Below are 15,945 nucleotides of genomic sequence, written 5' to 3'. Positions count from 1 at the left end.
ATGTATGTGTCTGTTACTGGAAAGACATGACTCAAATATACTGCCTGTGAGGAAAAAGATAGAAAAAAAAAACTTGGGAAATCTGTAGTACCTGAATGTGGATGGCTACTTAACCTGAGATATATCCAATCAGTTGCTTTTATCTAATTGTGAAAGACGTCGACTTTCGACGAAATTATGTGCGATGCCTACGAAAATCATAAATGCATAGCAAGCAACTGGGGATCTGACGCAAAAATATTAAGAAGTGCTTTAGTGTAATTTAGAATACTCATGTTAAAATGATATGTTGCATATGATCCAGATGGGAGCTGCACGCAAACACGACGTGTCGTATATTTTTACGATACATTTCATTCGTGATAAATGACCAAGGTTCGGGACTTATCAACCACAAAGATCAAATATCTAAAATACGACGCAAGATGTACAGATCAGAGGAATGGCTATATCAGACTAAGAGAAGAACAAAGTCATCAAGGTTCAAGGTCTGTTAAAACCTAAAACGACAACAAAAGCGCTATGTGACTTGGAATATGCTTTGCCAAATAGTTTTTTATGAGAGCCAAAGGGGCCCGAGGTGAGAAATTTGATAGTTTATAAAACTAAATAAAGTAAAATTAACAACTTCCTCCAATTGGGAAGAAAACCTCTTTTTAAAACATCTTTGAGTTTGCGTACATAACAAAATTCTGGCCCTGTAACCGGGCCGATTAGCTAGTCAAAACAAAAGGTGAGTAACAATGGGTAAATGATTAAGCTGGGATTCACACATTCTACTTAACCAAGCAAGCGTCGGCCATGTTGGATACGTTTCCGTTACCATGGAAACCTTGTCCACGGAGTGGCAAATTTTCAGATTCAGTTGAAGCCTCAGTAACCGTACCATGCCAGTTTCACGTTGGCGGTAGAATCGTTCAGACGCATAGCTTAGCAGAGTGTAGTTCAGGTTTGGTGTTGCAATGTATTTGAAAGAGGTAAGGAAGTAGTGTTCCAGTATGTAAATGGCAAGTTGTATAAAATTGTTCTCCAATGCAGATAATAATTAGTGGCTTTAAAAGCTACGTGCATGAAACCGTTGTTGAAAAGCTCGACCCAAGACATAACGTCGTGGTGGGAAGAAATGGTTCGGGTAAAAGTAATTTCTTCAGTGGTAAGTCCAAAATTAATTTTCTATTGTATAAATTCGCAACTCGACGATTGGGTTTCACATTAGCACATTTTCTAGTAGAAATAGGAAAAATAGATGTTAAAATGATTCAGTGCTGTTGATACTATTCACCTTTTCAGCAATCGAGTTTGTACTTAGCGATGAGTATAATAACCTGCGAAAGCCGGAACGCAAGGGATTAATCAACGCCCCAAGGTCTAGTGCAAGCATTGCGTTTGTTGAGATTGTGCTCGAAAAGACGCCAATTTCATCGGTAAGTTTTTTTTAACTTAATACAATATCGACGTAGGTATATTCGCATTACAGTAACGTTCTTGGGTGGTTGCTTGGCCGTTTTTTTCGTATTGTAACTAATTAAGTGTATGTTTATCCAATGAACCTAGTAGGTACATAGGAAGAGGACATTTTCATGACCCGCGTCGGTTATGATTGTGTGCGTCATTTAATTTTGCGTGTAAATAGAGTGCATTGACATCAGTGGTTACCATACAACGATTGCACTGTACGTGCGAATACACGATTGATCTGTTCTCAGCGTAAAACAAATAGTAATCTTGCGGATCAGTTAAAAGTGCGATAATCACGTACTACAAATGTCGTATTTTGCAAACCAGAACAAAAAGGGAACGATAGTGTTAGTCTTGCGTACTTAAAAGGGATTATACTTTTGTGTTTCTTTTCTTTCGCGTATGTTATTTGAACATTTGGACGATTAGGTACTTTAACATAACACTATATATATATATATATATATATATATATATATATATATATATATATATATATATATATATATATATATATATATATATATATATATATATATATATATATATATATATATATATGTAATGTTTCACGAACATTACAAAAAATACATTTAGAGCCGGCTTGCTCTTCCGTTACGCGCGCTTGCTGGTCCGCTGACCGTCGCTTGTCAACGGTGAGTTACCGTGATAGATCTACCGATGGAACAGGGGGGCCATATCAATTACCATTCCTTTTTCATAACCGTAGAGCACAAGCAACACAAATAATCGTTAAAGATATCAATAAGTTAATGTTTTTGTTGTTGTAGGAAAACAATCCATCGGAAGTACGAATTCGCCGAACTATTTCGGTTTCTAAAGATCAATATAAACTGAATGGACGCAACGCAACACGCAAAGAGGTAGTGGAAATGCTTGATTCAATCGGTTTGTCCACCTGCAATCCGTACTACATTGTAAAACAGGGCAAAATCAACCAGCTGGCAATGGCACGTCCATCTGAACTGCTGCAAGTGCTTCTCGAGATTGGGGGCATACGGGTGTATGATGAGAAACTCAAGGAAACCATGAAGCTCATGCAAAATACGGACAACTGCCTGAACCAAATACGTATTGAGTGTTCTTCGCTTGCTGAACGACTGAAATTATTGACCAAGGAACGAAAAGAGCAGGAAAAATTTGAACAACTTGAAAAGAAACAACGCATACTTACCTTTATGGTGCTCCAAAAACAGCGTACAGTTTCTTCGATTGCACTCCAAGAACTGCAACAAATGGAAAATGCATGGGAGGAAAAACAGCGTTTATACGTACTACAAAAATCGGAAGCATTGGAGAATATAAATGATTTGAAGAGGAACCGTAAAGAAAATCAGATTGCCCTTACAAACGCCCTATCCCAGCAGGCCTGTTTGAATGAAAAACATTGTTCACTTCAGAAGCAAAAAGCTCAATTGGAACTGCAGATAAAAGATCTGGAACATAAACAGGCTTACGAAAGCTACGACCAGAAAAACATTCAAACACAGTTGGATACGCTGAAAGCAGAAATAGCACAGGTGCAGGCAGACCTGAAACAAGTTTCGGATGAATTGAAATTAACACAAGAACGAAAAGATGAATATAAATTTCAATTGCTGAAGAAGAGCGAAATGCGGAACGAAATAATAGACAAGCAACGGCGTGGCGTACAATTTTCCAACCGTCAAGATCGCGACCATTTTCTTAAACAGGAGATCGATTACATCCTGGGCCAGATCGATAAGAAACATGAAAGTTTGAAGGAAACTAACAAAGAACACGACATCGCCATTGTATCGCTGGAAAGTGAACCAAATAATGGAGCGCAGGAGGAGGCCGAGCTTACATTACGGTTGAAGAAGGAACAAACGTACAGGGAACGCATGATGCAAATAAAAAGCCGTTTGCAAGAAAGTAAGATTCTGTTGGAGGAACTGTTTGCCGATGAAATTAAATTGAAGGAAGACTTACAATATTTTGAAGCGCAACATACAGAACAGAGGCAAAAGATAAGAACCCAAATTGGGGCGAGAGCATATCAAGGATCGGAATCAATTAAAAAAATAATTGATATTATTAAAACGCAAGCCGGAGAGAATCACCCCGTGGTTAGTGGATACTACGGTCAAGTTTGGGAATCTTTTCAGTGTGAAGAGGCCATTTACCAAGCGGTAGAAACAACGGCTGGCAACAAACTGTACTATCATATCGTAGAATCGGATGCGGTCGCAAATGACATCATCGCGTTGTACAATAAGAATAAGCTACCGGGTGAATTTAATTTTTTGCCTTTAAATCGTATGCAAGCGAAACCACTGGCTACAACGCACGATAAAGATAATGCGGTACAGTCTTTAATTCATTTGCTCGAGTTCAATCCTAAGTACGAGCTTGCTTTCCGGTACATTTTTGGAAACACGTTACTGTGCGATGGGTTGGAAGTAGCGGCCCGTGCTAGTAAGCAGTATCGGCTACAATGTGTCACCAGAGAAGGTGATTTCATTTCCAATGGGAGCATTACAGGTGGCTACCGGGCACCTGGGTCATCAAAGATTCGCCAATTGTTGCATATGCGCGAATTGAATGAAAAGATTTCTCTGTTGAAAATCAGATTACAGTCCACATTGAAACACATCAGGGAGATTCAAACATTTATAGATAACGATGAAAGGCAACATACAGCAGAGGAAACGAATCTTCGCAGATTGTCGCAAACTATGGAACAGATTCAAATTCGCGTGAGTACGTTTTCAGAACGATGTCGTACGCTGGAAGAGAAATGTGAAGAGAAGGAACGTAAAATACGTACTCTTAAAACCGAAATTGAAATTCTATCAACAAAAAAGGACAGCCTCAAGCGTGAACTTTCTACCCAGTTTATCAGTGTCTTATCGGAAGAGGATGAACGAATTATTGCACAATTAGACAACGAAATTAGAACCATCCAACAGCAGCAGAACGAAGCATTTAATGCGGAGCTGCATGTGCAAAATCGAAAACACAAGCTGGAGAACAAGTTGAATTCGAAACTGATTCCCACGCGTGATGCGCTGATTGCTTCTCTGAAGTGTTTGGATTACGCCACGCTTGGGCTGCAAATGGAATTGTTTCAGCAGCAGCAAGATAAGTTGACTTCCAAGATCAATTCTCTCGTTCAGGATAGCAACGTTACTGAAAAACAGTAAGACGATGAGCATTAAGATAATCTATGACATGAATTCCTTCAATAAACGCAATGTCTTTTTCTTTGCAGAGTGCATGAATTGATGGACATGGATAAAAGGCTGATCCAAAAATTGGATTACTGGGTTCAACAGCTTAAAAAGGCTGAGGAAGTAATGGCCACCAAGGATCTAAATTTGAAAATGCACGAATCGCGCAAATCGAGTAAAGAACAAGAAATTTCCCAATACGCTGAGCAAATCAACGCACTGGGTGTTTTACCAGCAGTTGAGCCAATTTACATGAATATGTCACTACCAAAGGTGCGTGAATTGCAAATAATTTTACTCTAAATTTTGTTCTTTTAATACCAATGATATTATATTTCTTTTTTTCATATAGCTAATGAAAGAACTAGACCAGACGAACAATCAGATAAGCAAATTTAGCTCAGTGAACAAAACAGCTGTTAATGAGCATATGAGGGTTTCGCAGGCATTCAAAGCGTTGAATCAGAAATTGAAGAAAACAGAAGATTCTCGGGCACTGCACGAAACAACCATTCAGCTAGCGCGAGCGCAGCGTGTTGACTGCATTGAAAATATGTTTACCAGAGTGAATGCAAACTTTAGCGCAATATTCTCTAAGTTCGTTCCCGCCGGCTGCGGAAAGTTGATCCTGCAAACAATGGATATTGTCGAGGAAGAGGACAACGTCCAGAACAGAAATGATGCCGTCCCGGATCGTTACGTGGGGCTTGAACTTAAGGTTTCGTTTATGGCTACCAAGGGAGCTTTAGTCGACATGAACGCTTTATCGGGAGGCCAGAAAACGTTAGTGGCAGTTGCGCTCATATTCGCTCTGCAGCAGTACAATCCCGCCCCATTCTACTTGTTCGATGAGCTTGATCAGGCGTTAGACAGCCAATATCGCAAGGTGATTGCTAACGAAATACAAACGCTAAGCGAAAATTCGCAATTCATTTCGATTACGTTTCGGCGAGAATTGCTGGAGCATGCGGACAAGTTTTTTGGTGTGCGATTCCAAAACAATATTAGCCATATCGGTCCGGTATCGAGAGAGCAAGCGTTCAAATTTGTCGTCGATGATACGATGCAAAAGTAATAATTTAAGCATTTTCGAAAGTAAATAACCTAACGATATGCCATAGATGAGGTAATCATTAGCGATAGTTGCAGTTTGCTTATATAAAATATTGAATACTACTACCGGTAGTACTTACTTATTTCTATATAGAAGTTGTTATTAAATACCAATGTTGTTTCTATTCGTTTAGATTCCAGCATTCATAAGGTAGAATTTCAAGAACTGATTAAAAAATGGTATGCGTAGTATTACTTTTGTTTTCTTGGGTCATTTTCCAACCGGGGTGGAAATTTCTTCGGATAATTGATCGATTGTAATTTTCAGCATACAATTTGAATTTAAATTTTTGTTCCTTGGGCTTTGCTGTTCGTGGCAGTGACAGCGTTGACGTGACAATAAAATCATCCAAAACACGAAAAGAGGAAACATTGATTACACATCGTGATTACTATTGAATCAGCGAAAGTTAGATATACAATCAAATTTTAATGAAACTGCTGTACTAGCATCTGTACACTTGTTACGAGTATCATCTGCAACACAAACATGATAGAGAACCTGTCCAAGAAACGTATGGTGTTTGGAATCAGCTGCCTTATTCTGTAAGTGTTTGCCTAACCGTGCTGCCTATCGATCCTAACATTCGTACGAATTCCATACGCCATATCCAACCTGCCTTACCGCCAGACTAACCATAGTTGTACTGATAATCGAATCCAAATGGATGAAGGCAGGCTCTCGGCGACAGGAGTTTGTGATTGAAAATAATTCCACCTGCTGGCAGCGCGAAACGTACGAGGTGATCAAGGATTGTCATCCGTGCACTGCGTTCGAGATTGCGAGCAAATCCCAGGGTGTTTGTGTGCACACGCACAACAAAGAAGTGCTGAAGTGCATTGGCGGAGAAATCGTTACCAGGAGGTAGGCCTGATGCTATATAATTCAACAAAGTAAGCATTATACATTTATGTATCTCTTTGCAGTTGTGATCGCGTTGCATGGCTGGATGAACGCCATTACTGGTCGTTCCAAGTTTCATTGACTATTATCGGTACGCTATCGGCAGCAATATCGTTTCTACGACAGAAAACCCTCAATCGACGAACAATTTTAAAGATCCAACGGGAACTAGGCGCATAAGAATAGTTGTGCATCTATTCAACTTCCACGATGAAGCTCTACCTCAAATACTATGGAGCAGCGCACGAACCCGCAATTAGTTGTCTTAAGGAACTTAATGATCTACACCTTCTGGATGTCCCCTTCGAAAGTTACGTAGTATTGGCGCTGTATCGCTATCTAGAAATTAATCAATCGATCGTTGAGGTACATTTTGTGCAATGCAAAACAACTTCAAACGTTCTAAGGGTAGCGGTTCCTGGTTCGATCCTGGATCAGTCCGTATTTTTCACTGACGTCAAGTCGTTACCGAATGATCCGGCCCTTTTTTGCCAGTTGCCATCGATCTCCATCGAACGAGCTGGTACGATTGTGTCCGGACTCTGTGGCGTATGTCGTCTTTTGGCAAAGGAACACGTTTCGGCATCGCCGGAATCTAGCGGATTGCTAGGTTTTAAGGGAAATACGTTAGTTGCACCAGCAGATGCCTCTCTTTGGACGAAGTTTTGTGAAATCGATATGATACGGTGCGTGGAAGATTTGCTTACATTCGGAGCAAAAGACGGCTGTACTCTTCCCATTGAGTTGGGACAGTTCGAAAGTCATCTGCAGCAACCGTTAAAATCGCACAACATCTACAAACTGATCAATAAGGTAAACAATGTGCGGATATCCTCGGACGAAGAACACCGGAAGCTGGAAGACGTTGATCAACGGTTTGATTTCCATGCGAACCACAAATTTGCGGAAGGATACGAGAAAACACTGGCAGATCTAATATTGTTCATATGTTTTGACGTGGTTGAGCGTCGCCTGACGAAAGATTTTATGCGATCAAAGATGCCTAGTACTAGCGAGTGGTTGGAGCGCATTTCTCAAGACGACGAAGGGCAACTGACCCGAGTGTGCAGCGAAGTTATGCCTGCTGTGGCTAATGATCCCGCACTATGTGCAATATCGTGTTCAGTTCTGGTGGCGCAGCAGATTATCATTCCTCAGGAATTTAGTCTGTACAAATCGGACACGAAAAAGCTGAACTTGAAGGGAGATCAAATACTCACGACAAACCAAGCCGAGGTGCTAGAAATTCTGCGTAAAGTTAGCCGCATACCTACCGATATTGGTAGCATCGTAAACGATTGGGAGACTAACCTATTCGACTGGGACGCGGTACCGATGGATGCCAGACCGGAAGGAGGAAAGTTACCACCCGCTCGGATACTCAGAAAGCGCCATCAGCTGGAAAGTTTAGTAAATGAAGTAATGAGACTAGCCAACGATGGGACCAAAACCATTGTTGATTTTTGCTCTGGTACCGGACATCTCGGGATACTGCTTGCGTACCTTTTGCCACGCTGCACGGTTTATCTGTTGGAAAACAAAGAAGAATCACAGCAACGCGCGATGGAACGCGTAGAACGGCTTGCTCTTCGTAATATTGTATTTTTCCAGTGCAACTTAGATTATTTTACGGCTCGCTTTGATATCGGCGTATCGTTGCATGCGTGCGGGGTAGCAACTGACATCGTGCTAGAGAAGTGCTTTGCACAGCGAGCACACTTTGTTAGCTGTCCGTGCTGTTACGGGAAGTTGTACAACATCGAGCAAGTAACCTACCCGAGAAGCGGTCTATTTCAGGAGTCCGATTTGCTGTTGAAAGAATATTTCTGCATTGCGCACTGTGCGGACCAAACACATGATCTGGCGAGTGATAGGACGAATGTGGTAAAAGCTCACCAAGGTTTTTACTGCATGGATGTAATCGATCGTGACCGAGCATTGCGGGCCGAAGAGCTTGGATATGGTGTGTTGCGAAAGCGTCTAAAGGATGAAAGTTGTACGCCAAAGAACCGGCTATTGGTGGGCATCTATGGCGGGTGTGCGTGAGCATGTGTGTATGGATCACGCTGGACGATACGGTGTGGCAATAAATGGGTTTTGATAGGTAAATTTTTGCGGTTGATATGCTTAATTACAGTACAATGGTTAGGACACGTGATAATAATGCCAAATTAATGCTCTTGGAGAAAGATGTTCGTTAGCGACCCATTCGGCGAACTGAGCCATAAAGGTTAACTCTTTGGCTGGATCAAGTGGAGCTAAATCGGTAGGAAATTGAAGAGAAACAGCGTTCGGAATAACCTTTTTACCACTTCGATCGAACAATTGTAAAAACTCAACGCTTATGCATACATTTTGGTTGCTATAGCATTTTATTCCCCTACTATTTTGTTCCGATCGAAACGGAAAGGTATCGCTAATAGCTTTCCGATAGTTACAGAATAATCGTTTATGTTAACCGCCTGCATGTATCCATTTATTTTGCTTAGTATTTCCATGATCATATCGCAGTTTCTGGAATCAATTCCTTGTGCGAACTGCGTTTGTAACGCACTGTGAGCACGCGACGCTTTTTACGCTGCGCCTCAGAACGTGTTCTCTTCAGGATGCTGACTTTTCGTACTTTGGGCAAACCCGTTGCTAGCAGATTGTTGAGCGGTTTGATCGTTCGCAAGCTACCTGACAATTGCTCCGGTTCAACAAAATCAATCGGCAACTTAATTTTATCCTGCAATGCCTGCTTCTTTTTTACCCTTTGCTTAGCTTTATAGATAGTTTTGCGCTCTTTCTCTCTTATTTCTTTCTTAATCGCAGCTAAACGATCAATCTCCATAAGTTTGTTTAATTCTACCTGTATGAGCTTTTCTTCCTGATCCTGTAGTTCACGCGCTCGTTTCTTCGCTTTCGTTATGGGCTTCTTGCGCTTTGCTACAACTGCTGCTGGTATCGCATCTTCAGTAGCATGTTCATCTTCTGATTCGCACTTTTCCTTATTGAGCAAGCCTTCCGACATTTCTTTCAATGCAGTTTGCTGCTTGTCTTCTTGAGTCGTCTTTACGAACATCTTCGTTACAACTCGATCAAAGTGTTGTTCCTTCCTGATGATGGCTTGCTCCTGCCGGACTACTTTATTTTTCAGCTGAATGTAATCGTCGATTGCTGGATTGTAACTGATGCCTTCGTTTGGTAGTTTTTTGTCCAACGGTACATGTCGCTGGGGTTTATCCATCCGTGCCGGTACATTCGTTACCAACAGTTTGCCAACGTGCCGAAGTGTATGATTTACCAGATCTTGCGAGATCCATTCGTTTTTCAGCTCCTCAGGCACCACGGTGTCTTTGGCCCAGATATCTTCTGCAGTGGCCGCAGCTATACCACTCGGTCGGCCCCTTCTTTTTATCCGCACCGGTGCCGGTGTTACCGGAATTCTAGGATCTCTGTTTTTCTTAATGTTGCGCTTTACAATCGGATCACCAACATTTGATGTATTCACGAGCGGCAAAAGCGATCGAGGTAGCTCATCAAACTTTTTCTTCCTTATTTCACGCAGCGATATTTTCGGTTTGATCGGTTTGTTTTCCTCGCGGAACAGTTCCACACTGGGCTTCTCCGAGAGTTGGCTACCGACACGTTCATCTTGTCGCTGCTCTTCGAGAAATTGGTCCACATCCGAAATATCTATATGTTTGCGCCACGATGATTTGAGTTTACGCGATACGTGCTTTTTGCTCATTGTTACTAAATAATCAAACGATTTGTTACAAATTCACTTTATTAGTTGCTGAAGCACGTGTATTTTCAACAAGAAATAAACACGTATAAATAAAGCTCGCAGACTTCTGTCAATTATTTTATGTACGTCAAGTCGAGGAATGTCAATTCCTGAGGGACGACTCTACCATCTAGCATGTATATACCTTGCTCCAATGTGGAGGCTGTACGAATCCTTTCGTGAGCCAACCTTGCGTTGTCGACTGTTTGCCCCTCATTCGCAGTTCTCGTTTGTTTTGGAGTGGATGTGTTGTGGGGACCGTCCGTTGTTTTGTTATTTGTTATTTCTTTTTATGCAGTGAAGTCGTTAAAGTTAGATAATCTTCGGAACCATTCGTCAACGACATTAAGTGAGGAGTGATAGATTTACTGTATTTTTAAAAGTAAGTTGACCCACGGCGTATCACGAGCCTTCTTCCTTTGGAGGATACTTAGCATTTTTTTCGCGAAATTGTTATGCTATCTGCATCTTGATGAGCTACCAGAAAGCAGCGATTATAATGACTTGCAAATGTACAACTTTGGGTCGTTGTTTTTCCGTTGCCGGTTATTTAATGTTATCAGTTAAGATAAGTCGACGATTTATTTATTGTTCTTGTTTGCACGAAATTATCAGCGCACCGTAAGCCATCGAGCGACAGTAACACTGAAAGTGAATTAAAATTACATTTCCAAAGTGAAACGTTGACCGGTTTGCAAGCGTTTCTTTTTGTCTCCTTAGCTCACTTGGTTTACTTACTTTTAGCAAAAGTGCTACTTGAATCGTGCTCACCATGGTTGCACCGAAGGAACCTGCACAAAAGCTACGCTACGACGGACGTGTCGTGGTGGTGACCGGAGCAGGCGCTGGATTGGGTCGCGAGTACGCACTGCTATTCGCATCGCGGGGTGCAAAGGTCGTTGTGAATGACCTGGGCGGCAATTTCAATGGGCAGGGCAAATCGAACGCAGCGGACAAGGTGGTGGAAGAGATCCGGGCCGCCGGTGGTGTTGCCGTACCGGACTACAACTCGGTCGTGGAGGGCGATAAGATCGTCCAGACGGCGCTGGAAAACTTTGGACGCATCGATGTGCTGGTGAACAATGCGGGAATACTGCGCGATCGTAGCCTGGCGCGCATTTCCGACGAAGATTGGAATTTGATCCACGATGTGCATTTGAAGGGTAGCTTCCTCACGACCCGTGCGGCCTGGCCGGTGATGAAGAAGCAAAACTATGGACGCATCATAATGACGTCGAGCAATTCGGGTGTTTATGGTAACTTCGGTCAGGCGAACTACAGTGCGGCTAAGCTAGGCTTGGTTGGTTTGGCCAACACTGTTGCTATCGAGGGTGCAAAGAACAATATCCACTGCAACGTGATCGTACCTACGGCGGCCTCTCGCATGACCGAGGGCATTTTACCGGAGATTCTGTTCAATGAGCTTAGTAAGTCTATTTGTCCAGTTGTAACATCTGGCTTATCTGAAATCAATCAGAAATCTGAATTCATTTGTTGTTATCTATTTTAGAACCGAAACTGATTGCTCCGGTGGTGGCGTACCTTTGCCACGAATCGTGCGATGACACGGGAGCCATCATCGAAAGTGCGGCCGGTTGGGCGACAAAGGTACACTTTGTGCGCGGCAGAGGCTGTGTGCTGCGTACCGCCATCGACGAAGATGTTTCACCCGAATACGTGGAAAAGGTGTGGAATCGTGTCACGGACATGTCCGAGGCGCGTCACCTCAATGCAATCGGCGAAGCGAGCCTAAGCCTGGTGGGTGTGTTGGAAAAGTTGCGCGATGGCAAAAACAACGAAAACTCTGTCACCGAAACATTCCGCTACGGGTTTAAAGACGTCATTCTGTACGCACTCGGTGTTGGTGCGACCGTAACCGATCCAACCGACTTAAAGTTCCTGTACGAAAACAATCCGGAGTTTGGCGTGTTGCCAACGTTTTTCGTCCTTCCCGGGCTGCTGGCCGTAATGGGATCTAGCTTGACCGCTTCTGCTATTACACACACCACATTTGACCTAACGAATGTAAGCACATCCTTGAGCGCGAATGCTTTAGCATGGCTTTGATGTGTTTTTTTTTTCTCTCAATTTTAGATTCTCCATGGCGAGCAATATCTGGAGCTGTTCGAAGCTCCCCCAACGGAGGGCGTCCTAACGACCACCTCTACCGTGCTGGACGTGGTGGATAAAAAATCTGGCGCATTAGTTATCACTCAGTCCGACTCGTACGACGAGCAGGGCACTCTAATTGCACGCAATCAAAGCTCCACGTTCGTTGTCGGTGCGGGTAACTTCAACGGCAAAACGAAGGCAGGCCCCGAGGTGAAACCGCTCGTACCAAACCCGAAACGTTCGCCGGATGCTTCCGTAGAAGTGCCGACAAACAAAGACCAGGCAGCCGTGTATAGGTTGTCGGGTGATTTGAACCCTATGCATATCGATCCAAGCTTTTCGGCTATTGCCGGATATAAGGTGCCGATTCTGCACGGACTGTGTACGATGGGTGTCTCGGTGAAGGCAGTGCTGAAGCAGTTCGGCGGTGATGATCCCAGCCTCTTCCGAGCGGCCAAGGTGCGCTTCTCCAAACCGGTGTTGCCGGGTCAAACGCTGCGTGTCGACATGTGGAAGGAACCGAACAATCGGGTTTGCTTCCGTACAGTAGTGGTCGAAACGAATGCGGAGGTGCTATCGGGTAAGTTTAATCTTGCTTTTTTTTAATTTAGGGTCTCTAGCTGAGTTTTGACGTAATGCGCAATGTTTCTGGCGTAGCTGTGCGTAAAGATGGTTGTGCAATGCCACCTTGCGTCGTTTGGTACGACCCGTTTACGATGAGGGTTGTACGCGTATGACTGTGGAGGGGATTAATTGCAGTGGTACTTTGGAAGTAGTGGCGTCCAAAGTCTAATTACGATAGTCACTTCGTTGCACGGTACCACGGAGCACGTTTTAGTTGGTGGGTAAAAATTGTGGACTTTCATCAAGAAAGAAGGTATCTTTATGTTGTTTATTTTAACAAAGAGTACATGTTTGGCCACAATTACAATAACGAATATTTAACTTGTTATAGTATGTAAACTAACATGTTCATGTAACCTTTGAAAGGTAGCCTGACTTTCATAAAATGAGTTCGGTATCCCATTCGTTAAAGTGATATAATGTGGAGGTATATTCATATATTGATATATATTGATAAGCCTGTTTTATCTAATCTCTCGAATGGCCTGTGACCCCATACGCAGCCATGATAATTGCTAATTAGATTAACAGATAATTATCCCCTGAATAGAACAAGCTTGGCAATCATCATTTTTAAAGGAGAAAATGAACAATTTGCTTATCATTTTCTAATAAATCATTTTGAAACTTATCAGCACTAAAATACGTCACTACTTTTTAACACACCCCATTATTCTATGGGCGAAAATGGAGCGAAATAGTTGGGGTTTTTAGATCTGTCAAACGAGCAACCGTCTGTCACAACAAACACGTACGCCGTAAAGCACTGGGAAAAATTGTAGTTTCTGGAAGGTTTCTGCATAATTTATTCCATTTGGAACGTAGTGATCGTTGGGTCAAAGCTCAAAATATCGTTTGTTTCATTTACCCCGGGTGTGTAATAGCGTTTGATGCATGCTACTTGTTGTTTCTTTTAGGCAATGTGTGCGTTTCGAAACATTGCACTACTTTTTTTCGTACGGCTTTTATCATTGTGATAAAGTGTGATGGTTCTGCAAATAAACAGTTGTTGACCTTTATTCCTTGTGGCGGGTTGATAAGGGATGTGAGTTCGATTAAAAGGAATGAAGTGTGTGATGCCCTTCGCCCCATCAATACGAAAACGGGGATGAGATTCGGTTGCAGGTTTCATCTTCATTAAGGGAACCGGCAGTTAGGGGCAGTGTTGTTGTAGAAATCGATAAAGCAGTCAATGGGATTAAACCACGATTACGTTACTCTTTTGTTGAACCGATAAGACAGGACCATATAAAACTCCTCCAGGCAATAACTGCCCAGGAGGTGATGAGGCATTTATTTAAAGTAGTGACTTTTGACTTAACCACCACTAGACCCGGGTAGGGGTTTAATCCGTAAAGAACACACCTATACATAGGTGTCCCCCTACTACACCCGATTATCATGCACGAAAGAGGTTGATAAGCATGGGGGGCCATATCAGTGGGAAGTTGTGCAGTCTCGTGCGATATCAATACATTCAGTTAGGCATACTCAGCTTGCCGTTCGTTGAGCAAGGAGCGTTTTGAACTAACCACTCCGCTGTGCGTGATCCTTTCACCCTCCCCAGGTGCGTACGTGGACTTCAAGCAGATCATCATCAAACCGAACATGACTGCCTCCGTTGACCTACAGAGCGATGCCGTTTTCGCCGGTATCAAGGACCGCGTGGCTGAGAACGAAGCCAAGGCGAAGGCTATCAATGCGGTCTTCTTGTACAAAATCACCAGCGGTGGCAAGGTGGCCAAGGAGTGGGGTAAGTGCACACAGCCGAACCATTCCATGAATCCAGTGCATATTGAAACCCTTTCTTTTTGTGTACCTTTCAGTGCTTGATCTAAAGAACGCGAAAGTATACGAAGGGCCGGTACAGGGCAAAGCCGACACGACCATGACGATAGCCGATGGGGATATGCTCGAGCTGGCACTCGGCAAACTGCAGCCCCAGACTGCATTCATGAAGGGCAAGCTGAAGATCACCGGTAACATTATGCTGGCGCAGAAATTGGCACCGTTGCTGAAGACGGAAGCGAAACTGTAAAGCGGCACCTTCTTAACTCCGCGTTCGAGGGGCTATTGCTTCTGATGAGTGTTGAGAGGAGTACCGGATCGATTACGATCCGGTCGCGTACATACATTTCCAAAGTTAAACATTGTTCTATTTTAAAGTGAATACACCACACAAACATGGGTGCGTACTCTAGCAAAGGAATTATAATTTGGTCTATATCAACAACAGAACAGAATAGTGGAGTGGGTTTCTTACCGCCACGACGAAGATTAGAATGACGTGCGGGGCATGACTGGGCATAATTTTCTACATCGTTTAAACCCTCCTTTCTTTATAAATCAATACTGATAAGCCGGTAAGATTCGTTGGCATGCACAAGCAGGACGGCAACGTACTAAAGTATTTTTCATTTCACATTTTGGGGTTTTAATTGTTTTAAACTGTTTTCGCTAGTTCCGTGATTCTGTGACTGTATGTACTGTACGCTTTATGTAACTCTGTTATTATTACGACTCTACACATCATGATGATGGCATGTTAAATCATAAATTCGCTAAATCCGGGGATATGGGCAATAAAACGGAAGGAAAATAAATATTTTTACAAAACGATACCTTTACGTTGTTGCGTTATTGTAAGATGCAGCGGCGGATCAAACGGTAGGCGGAGTAGGCGGTCGCCAAGGCCCTCGCCGTGTTGGGGGCCCCAAAAAATGTGTGTAGTAGTTGTATACATATGC

At 42.9% G+C, this 15,945-nt stretch overlaps 4 protein-coding genes across 10 annotated transcripts; 3 read left to right on the top strand and 1 right to left on the bottom strand.

Annotated features, from left to right (window-relative positions):
• Positions 1-905: 905 nt before the first annotated feature.
• LOC128301974 (uncharacterized) lies at positions 906-6,870 on the top strand. Of its 3 annotated transcripts, XM_053038663.1 has the most exons (6): positions 906-977; positions 1,039-1,153; positions 1,291-1,424; positions 2,250-4,642; positions 4,715-4,946; positions 5,026-5,964. In XM_053038663.1, exons 1-6 carry the CDS (start codon positions 963-965, stop codon positions 5,746-5,748), a joined length of 3,612 nt encoding a protein of 1,203 aa, XP_052894623.1. In that variant the 5' UTR covers positions 906-962; the 3' UTR covers positions 5,749-5,964. The 3 variants fall into 3 exon arrangements, with proteins under 3 accessions (XP_052894623.1, XP_052894625.1, XP_052894624.1); XM_053038665.1 differs by lacking the exons at positions 2,250-4,642; positions 4,715-4,946; positions 5,026-5,964 and adding an exon at positions 6,055-6,192; XM_053038664.1 differs by lacking the exons at positions 906-977; positions 1,039-1,153; positions 2,250-4,642; positions 4,715-4,946; positions 5,026-5,964 and adding exons at positions 6,055-6,332; positions 6,418-6,651; positions 6,714-6,870 and having other exon boundaries at positions 1,347-1,424.
• Positions 6,763-8,789, top strand: LOC128301975 (glutathione S-transferase C-terminal domain-containing protein homolog). The gene has a single exon (XM_053038667.1). It carries the CDS (start codon positions 6,901-6,903, stop codon positions 8,734-8,736), a length of 1,836 nt encoding a protein of 611 aa, XP_052894627.1. The 5' UTR covers positions 6,763-6,900; the 3' UTR covers positions 8,737-8,789.
• A 264-nt stretch (positions 8,790-9,053) lies between these two features.
• On the bottom strand, positions 9,054-10,492 carry LOC128305712 (ribosome biogenesis protein NOP53). Its single transcript, XM_053043297.1, has one exon. It carries the CDS (start codon positions 10,421-10,423, stop codon positions 9,191-9,193), a length of 1,233 nt encoding a protein of 410 aa, XP_052899257.1. The 5' UTR covers positions 10,424-10,492; the 3' UTR covers positions 9,054-9,190.
• Positions 10,493-10,708: 216 nt separating this feature from the next.
• On the top strand, positions 10,709-15,819 carry LOC128305711 (peroxisomal multifunctional enzyme type 2-like). 5 transcript variants are annotated; one of them, XM_053043292.1, is made up of 6 exons: positions 10,709-10,844; positions 11,207-11,889; positions 11,973-12,487; positions 12,557-13,154; positions 14,766-14,951; positions 15,025-15,819. In XM_053043292.1, exons 2-6 carry the CDS (start codon positions 11,235-11,237, stop codon positions 15,234-15,236), a joined length of 2,166 nt encoding a protein of 721 aa, XP_052899252.1. In that variant the 5' UTR covers positions 10,709-10,844; positions 11,207-11,234; the 3' UTR covers positions 15,237-15,819. The 5 variants fall into 5 exon arrangements, with proteins under 5 accessions (XP_052899252.1, XP_052899256.1, XP_052899254.1 ...); XM_053043296.1 differs by lacking the exons at positions 10,709-10,844; positions 11,207-11,889; positions 11,973-12,487; positions 12,557-13,154 and adding an exon at positions 13,431-13,451; XM_053043294.1 differs by lacking the exons at positions 10,709-10,844; positions 11,207-11,889; positions 11,973-12,487; positions 12,557-13,154 and adding an exon at positions 13,929-13,990.
• The last annotated feature ends 126 nt before the right edge of the window (positions 15,820-15,945 follow it).

Source organism: Anopheles moucheti, chromosome 3 (genome assembly GCF_943734755.1).
Source record: "Anopheles moucheti chromosome 3, idAnoMoucSN_F20_07, whole genome shotgun sequence".
Taxonomy (NCBI): Eukaryota; Metazoa; Arthropoda; class Insecta; order Diptera; family Culicidae; genus Anopheles; species Anopheles moucheti.
This window is presented reverse-complemented; position numbering and strand designations above follow the sequence as displayed.